The 7,500-nt window shown below is 38.7% G+C and overlaps 3 protein-coding genes across 6 annotated transcripts in view; all 3 read right to left on the bottom strand.

Moving 5' to 3' along the window:
- The window catches only part of LOC113676359 (alpha-(1,3)-fucosyltransferase fut-3-like), a 10,624-nt gene extending 5,942 nt beyond the window's left edge, over positions 1-4,682 (bottom strand). The window contains exon 1 of one of the 2 annotated variants that reach the window (XM_089209787.1): positions 4,555-4,682. The gene's annotated coding sequence lies outside the window, so the exon portion shown is untranslated. Of the gene's footprint in view, positions 1-148; positions 334-4,554 lie in introns of those variants that run through there. The other variant, XM_027193012.2, reaches the window with a different exon arrangement.
- On the bottom strand, positions 1,117-7,147 carry LOC149044600 (alpha-(1,3)-fucosyltransferase fut-3-like). Of its 3 annotated transcripts, none has more exons than XM_089209791.1 (2): positions 7,043-7,147; positions 1,117-2,573 (listed from the first exon to the last, which is right to left on the bottom strand). In XM_089209791.1, exon 2 carries the CDS (start codon positions 2,480-2,482, stop codon positions 1,262-1,264), a length of 1,221 nt encoding a protein of 406 aa, XP_089065917.1. In that variant the 5' UTR covers positions 2,483-2,573; positions 7,043-7,147; the 3' UTR covers positions 1,117-1,261. The 3 variants fall into 3 exon arrangements, with proteins under 3 accessions (XP_089065917.1, XP_089065918.1, XP_089065916.1); XM_089209792.1 differs by lacking the exon at positions 7,043-7,147 and adding an exon at positions 4,647-4,692; XM_089209790.1 differs by lacking the exon at positions 7,043-7,147 and adding an exon at positions 4,555-4,660.
- LOC149044601 (alpha-(1,3)-fucosyltransferase fut-3-like) lies at positions 4,872-7,108 on the bottom strand. The gene has a single exon (XM_089209789.1). The coding sequence runs from the start codon at positions 7,106-7,108 to the stop codon at positions 5,888-5,890; it is 1,221 nt and encodes a 406-aa protein (XP_089065915.1). The 3' UTR covers positions 4,872-5,887.
- Positions 7,148-7,500: the final 353 nt, after the last annotated feature.

Genomic DNA, 7,500 nt, shown 5'->3' with positions numbered 1-7,500 from the left:
TCTTCAGAGCGAATGAAGAGGGGCTCACGCTGGAAACGTCAGCTTTAGAGTCAGGGTATCCTTGGGGAAATGAGGACTCGTCAGACATGCATGCTAATTCACGAAAGGTAGATAAAATTAATATGTTTGACTTAACAAATTCTTTTACCTTGGAGGAGGTAGTGAAGACTTCAAAGTAAACTCTTCAATATATTCTGCGTCATTATCATGGACACTACAAAGTCACGCGACACTGAAACAAATCCTACTCATCGCAGGAATCGAACTGATTTAGAATAAGGACAAAAGACAAGGCGACGCGGCTGCTTGACAGTTTTCGACGACCGGAGTACTGGAATCTTCGTGACGTCATTTTATGGATTTGGCACGTGTACGCAGATTTGTAAACATGGCGGCAGCTCATGGCCTTCGACTTTAAAACTTTAGGCTGTGTTGTTAAAAACGGTTGGAAAATGGTTTTCTTCATAGAAACTGCTTAAAGCGATCTTTGTCTTCTTCAAATTAAGTAAATTGAAAATAAAAGCCAGTGGCTACTTGAAACTTATGGAAAATTTAATTCTTCAGTTCTGTGTTTCTTAATTTTTTCGGTGGCCCACAACTGTCACGGCAAAAGAAATAACCTCACGGCAAAAGGAAGGACCTCGCGGCAAAAGAAAAAGACTCACGGCAAATGGAAGAACCTCACGGCAAAATAAAAAACCTCGCGGCAAAAAGGAAGAACCTCACGGCAAAATAAAAAACCTCACGGCAAAAAAGAAAAGACTCACGGCAAAAGAACAAACCTCCTTTGTTATCTGACTACTTACTACGTAGCTACGTTACTCGCTGAAATGGGTTCCCTTCCACGTAGTAAGCGGTCAGATAACAACCAACGCACTGTGGAAGTGAGGTGAGGTATTTTTTGCGAGAATTTCACTGATTTGTTTATTCCGTAGAGCGGTCGTAAATATTCTCATACAAACTCTTATAATTTCGCCATGTCTGTTATTTCGTAAGATGATCATCTCACACCTGGAGCTTGGGACGCCTGTGGATTTACAAAACTTTTTTTGCTGGTGTGAATTATTGGAGTATTAGTTGTTTTCATCTCCTTTATTATCACTCTTTAAATTCTCGCGCATTGACTCAGTTCAGAGAGCCCAGGAGTAGGCCCCTTCATAGAGTCAGTTTCTGTTTGTTATTAACATCAGTGATTCACTTTGTCTACCAGGAGGAACTGGAAGAAACATTTGAAAATCAATGGATACTCGACATACACTGATCACTCTTCCTCTCTATCTATAAGATGTAAAAGTTTTCTCTCTTTCTCTTTGCAGTCAACATTATCGTTCCAAAAAGTCTTGAATATATCTTTATAAAATTTGGGTTGAACACATTCATTATGAAGAGCATCACATATGTCACAGGCTGTATGTGTTAATCCCAAGATCCCTGTATAAACGAATTCTTTTTTCCATGTGAAGTATTCATTATAAGCAGTGTCATTTTTGTCGAGGTATAACAGGTATTCTGCCAAAGCCTTAACAGATGGAAAGTCTTGCACACTTATAAACGAGCCTGGAGGGACTACATCTGGTGTGTAGAAATCTCTTGTCAGTGTTATAGGCACTGAATTCCAACCAAGTGTACGCCAAAATTTCTCAGTAATGTAATCAGTACAAACGCTGTTTTCAAATGCCAGATAAAATTTATATGAGCTGAAAATATCATCGCAATTGCTTGATGGCTGGCATTGATTGTCTTGGCCAAAGTTTTCCGAACAGTCGCCATAAACATCAACTTTAATGTATTTCAGAAGTTTTTTTACGTACTTATCTCGAGTTCTTCCACAATTGGAAACAGCCCATAACACAAATTTGTTTTTCTCAGCTGCATAGTCAGGAATTCTCGCTGGTCTCTTAGCTGATGGCAAAGAAACATAATTTCCATAAGGATAGTGAAAATCTGACTCCCTTTTGAAAGTTATAGTCCAATTAAAGAACCCCTCCGGCAAGGAAAGACGGTTCTTTAAATCTGGGTCATTGACAATGGATTCTTGGTTTAAAAACGCCATTCTTTGATGTGGACACCGGTAATTGTGAATCTGTTGAATTTCTTTCCTTACATAACTTTGCATATCACGAGCATGAAAAATAACTAGATCACTTTTTCCTATATCGTAGACATCATACGTTATTTGGCATTTTTTTGTCGGACATTTTAAAAGATACTCTTCCGTAGAGTTGACTCCAGGCCATGGCTTGCTACCAAACATAGGCGTGTAGAACAAAATGGTTTTGGTGTCATTACTGAAGCAAGATCGACCGGAAGCGATTTCTGTCCTGTTGCTGCAAAACCAAGGCTCGAATCGTAGATAGCTTGTTTCATTCCTAAGTATTATGATTAGGAAAAATGATGAAAGAAGAAATATGCCCACCGGTAGAGTCAAACGCTTCTTGGAGCAAAGTGGTAATATTGTTCTACTGATTCTTGTTATTCCCATTCCCAAAAGATCTAATAGCAAAAACAAAGACTGGATTTTGCTGTTCAATTTGCAAACTTTTGGCTGGCACGTCTATAGGTCTATCACGAGGCTGAAAGACAAAATAACATTTCGGTGGAGAGTTTCATGAGTGCATTAATATTTATGACTGAAAAGCTCTCTTGTAAACATTTAGGCGCTAGGAATTTGTTAAAAGAAAAAATTGGTATCACCAAGAATTTTATGTATTTGCCATCTAGCTTACATAGGTATTTGCCATTCTAGCTTACATAGGTTTTAGGAATATAAATGGAAATAATATGTAAGTTAGTTAGAACCTTGTTCCGTGGGATGCCTGTGGTAATCTTACGGTAAAAGTCCGGTTTGGTTTGTTTCTTATTGTACGAACAAATTGCAGAGCCAGCCAATAGTATTGCGTAAAATCTTTATTGATTTTATCGTAGGTAAACATTGACGACTGGCTCAATCAGAAGCGGACGAAATTAATCTTGTGCTTTTCTGCGAAAAGAAAACCTGTGGAATTCAGTTCTGCGTATCTTTTATTTCTCTCGGTCAAAAGAAAGAAAAATAGTGGTCAAATTAAGTGCATTCTGAGGTATTTTTGTTCCGAGGCAGAAAACTTACCAGATAAAAGCTGGAGAACACCATGTAAACTAAGACCGTTGCGTTACAATACCAATATGTACTGAGCTACTGTGAGGCGAGAAGTGACAGAATTGGATAATAGTGGAATTTGGCTTGTGCATGCGAAGTAAGATTTGGATTCCAGCGGCTTAATTTGGCGAATTTTGCAAACGGAAATTCGATTAATTATTTATGCGTTAATTATTCTGCGGAGTTGGATGTTTACCATAACTGTAGATCTCTCCAAGGTTTTCCGGAACCTTGGCTTTTGAAATGAGAGCAACCTTGCATTGCTGCAAGACCAATAATTACAAGTTCACAGCCATGTCTCATTTGTAGGTTAAATACTTTATACATGAGTTGGCCATAGGTATAATTAAGACAATTTGATGCTTTTCGTCAGACGATTCTTGCGCTTGAATTAATTTGGCTTCAATTGCTGACAATTATTTCTTGGAAGACCGATATGGAATTGATCCGTGGAAAAACAATATGTCATCATTTCTTGGATTCTTTATTGAAATGCAGCTTGCGGCAGCGCAGAAGTGAAGCTTCGAGCAGAGGATGGCGAGCGTTAAAAAATTTCGACGAGCATCGTGGGGAGAGTCGATTGAAATTCGACGATGAGCTCGTCTCCAAATAATGGTATCAGATCTTGGGCAAGGAATCGTCACCGAAGAGCAACTATTACATGCCATGGAATCATATCCTGTTGTTTACATCAATTAATTTTTTTGAGCCGTGTAGAGAACTAAGCAGGCTTAATCAAGCAAAGCGAAACCAACACCCTGGAGGCAAACGAAGCCTACTGAAAACATGCTTGCAACAACAATGGTCGGTAAAGTTTCCGCACAGCCCCATACTATTGTAAAACAAATCTGTTTTCCCAATGGAAGTGTATTGTTTTTTTTATTGTTTTCTCTGTTCAAGAACTGAATGTGTAATGTAGGATGGGGCTGTGCGGAAATTTTACCGAACAGCCACTCGTTTTAGCGAGTTTCGTTCCATATAACAAACCTTTCAAGTGGGTCTCTAAGAACTGCTTCGAACGCCTTTCTACCGATTGTATCTCAAGTCAAAGAATAATATATGTTAAATCTAACCCTCGGTAATAGAATGAAGAAAGATGTTTTTTGTGTCATGTCACAAATGAATAAAAGGAACAAATTTCTAAAGAAACTATGGTGCTGCGCTGGTGCCCTGTCGGTATAACAAGATAATTTGGTTCTATCAACTGAGTTATAATGTAAATTGGCCACTGTAAAGAGGTATCCAGGCTGACGTTTCGAGCAGCAGCCCTTCTTCAGAGCGAATGAAGAGGGGCTCATGCTGGAAACGTCAGCTTTAGAGTCAGGGTATCCTTGGGAATATGTCGACTCGTTAGACATGCATGCTAATTCACGAAAGGTAGATAAAATGAATATGTTTGACTTATCGAATTCTTTTACCTTGGAAGAGGCAGTGAAAGCTTCAAAGTAAACTCTTCAATTCTGCGTCAATAACTACAAAGTCAAGCGAAACTGAAACAAATCCTACTCACCGCTGGAATCGAACTGATTTAGCATAAGGACAAAAGACAAGGCGACGCGGCTGCTTGATCGTTATCGACGACCGGAGTATTGGAATCTTCGTGACGTCATTTTATGGATTTGGCATGCACACGCAGATTTGTAAACATGGCGGCAGCTCATGGCCTTCGACTTAAGGGGCGTTTTGACCAAAAGCATGGTTTTAAATTTAAACCCCATTCACACGGAAGCTCGAGTCTGTGTTGTTAAAAACGGTTGGAAAATGGTTTTCTTCATAGAAACTGCTTAAAGCGATGTTAATGTTCTTCAAATTAAGCAAATTGAAATATAAAGCTAGTGGCTATTTGAAACTTATGGAAAATTCAATTCTTCAGTTCTGTGTTTCTTATTTTTTTCGGTGGCCCACAACTGTCGCGGCGAAAGAAATAACCTCGCAGAAAAACAAAAAGACTCACGGCTAAAGGGAAGAACCTCACGGCCAAAAGGAATAGACCCACGGCAAAATAACAAACCTCCTTTTGCCGTGAGTCTTTTCTTTTTGCTGTGAGGTTTTTTCTTTTGCCGTGAGTCTTTTCCTTTTTGCCATGAAGTTTTTTTTTTTTTGCCGTGACAGTTGTGAGCCACCGTAGAATTTCACTCAGTCAAACCCAGTTTTACCACAGGAAACCCAAGTTCCAGCTATGAGATGATCATCTTACGAAATAACAGTCATGGCGAAATTATAAGAACTTGTATGGGAATATTTACGACCGCTCCAAGGAATAAAAAATTCTCACAAAAATATCTCACTTTACTTCCACAGTACATTGCCTATTATCTGACTACTTACTACGTAGCTACGTTACTCGCGAAAATGGGTTCCATTCAACGTAGCAAGCGGTCAGATAACAACCAACACACTGTGGAAGTGAGGTGAGGTATTTTTCGTGAGAATTTCACTTTCCCATACAAACTCTTATAATTTCGCCATGACTGTTATTTTGTAAGATGATCACCGAACACCTGGAGCTTGGGTCGATTGTGGTTTCAAAAAACTTTTTTTGCTGGTGTGAATTATTAGAGTATTAGTTGTTTTCATCTCCTCTATTGTCACTCTTTAAATTCTCGCGCATTGACTCAGTTCAAAGAGCCCAGGAGTAGGCCCCTTCATAAAGTCAGTTTCTGTTTGTTATTCCCATCCGTGATTCACTTTGTCTACCAGGAGAAACTGGAAGAAACATTCGAAAATCAATGGATATTCGACATACACTGATCACTCTTCCTCTCTATCTATGAGATGTAAAAGTTTTCCCTCTTTCTCTTTGCAATCAACATTATCGTTCCAAAAAGTCTTGAATATATCTTTATAAAATTTGGGTTGAACACATTCATTATGGAGAGCATCACATATGTCACAGGCTGTATGTGTTAATCCCAAGATCCCTGTATAAACGAATTCTTTTTTCCATGTGAAGTATTCATTATAAGCAGTGTCATTTTTGTCGAGGTATAACAGGTATTCTGCCAAAGCCTTAACAGATGGAAAGTCTTGCACACTTATAAACGAGCCTGGAGGGACTACATCTGGTGTGTAGAAATCTCTTGTCAGTGTTATAGGCACTGAATTCCAACCAAGTGTACGCCAAAATTTCTCAGTAATGTAATCAGTACAAACGCTGTTTTCAAATGCCAGATAAAATTTATATGAGCTGAAAATATCATCGCAATTGCTTGATGGCTGGCATTGATTGTCTTGGCCAAAGTTTTCCGAACAGTCGCCATAAACATCAACTTTAATGTATTTCAGAAGTTTTTTTACGTACTTATCTCGAGTTCTTCCACAATTGGAAACAGCCCATAACACAAATTTGTTTTTCTCAGCTGCATAGTCAGGAATTCTCGCTGGTCTCTTAGCTGATGGCAAAGAAACATAATTTCCATAAGGATAGTGAAAATCTGACTCCCTTTTGAAAGTTATAGTCCAATTAAAGAACCCCTCCGGCAAGGAAAGACGGTTCTTTAAATCTGGGTCATTGACAATGGATTCTTGGTTTAAAAACGCCATTCTTTGATGTGGACACCGGTAATTGTGAATCTGTTGAATTTCTTTCCTTACATAACTTTGCATATCACGAGCATGAAAAATAACTAGATCACTTTTTCCTATATCGTAGACATCATACGTTATTTGGCATTTTTTTGTCGGACATTTTAAAAGATACTCTTCCGTAGAGTTGGCTCCAGGCCATGGCTTGCGACCAAACATAGGCGTGTAGAACAAAACGGTTTTGGTGGCATTACTGAAGCAAGATCGATCGGAAGCGATTTCTGTCCTGTTGCTGCAAAACCAAGGCTCGAATCGTAGATAGCTTGTTTCATTCCTAAGTATTATGATTAGGAAAAATGATGAAAGAAGAAACATGCCCACCGGTAGAGTCAAACGCTTCTTGGAGCAAAGTGGTGATATTGTTCGACTGATTCTTGTTATTCCCATTCCCAAAAGATCTAATAGCAAAAACAAAGACTCGCAGGGGTGGATTTTGCTGTTCACTTTGCAAGCTTTTGGCTGGCACGTCTATAGGTCTATCACGAGGCTGAAAGACAAAATAACATTTCGGTGGAGAGTTTCATGAGTGCATTAACATTTATGACTGAAAAGCTCTCTTGTGAACATTTAGGCGCTAGGAATTTGTTAAAAGAAAAAATTGGTATCACTAAGAATTTTATGTATTTGCCATTCTAGCTTACATAGGCTTTAGGAATATGAAAAGCTATATGTTTTTAGAAAAGGTTGTGGTTATTCATCTTGGTGAATAACAATAAGAGCTAAGTTTTTTCGTTTGTCGCACAATGTAGTCACGTGTGATGTAGATCGTATCACACGTG

The sequence above is a fragment of the Pocillopora damicornis genome, chromosome 6 (genome assembly GCF_964200805.1).
Source record: "Pocillopora damicornis chromosome 6, jaPocDami1.2, whole genome shotgun sequence".
NCBI classification, from domain to species: Eukaryota; Metazoa; Cnidaria; class Anthozoa; order Scleractinia; family Pocilloporidae; genus Pocillopora; species Pocillopora damicornis.
Note: the sequence above shows the minus strand (reverse complement) of the source record. Positions and strands in the feature narration are given on the sequence as shown.

Coding starts and splice junctions, on each gene's coding strand:
- LOC149044600 (XM_089209791.1), bottom strand. CDS start 2,482: ATGGGAATAACAAGAATCAGTAGAACAATATTACCACTTTGCTCCAAG.
- LOC149044601 (XM_089209789.1), bottom strand. CDS start 7,108: ATGGGAATAACAAGAATCAGTCGAACAATATCACCACTTTGCTCCAAG.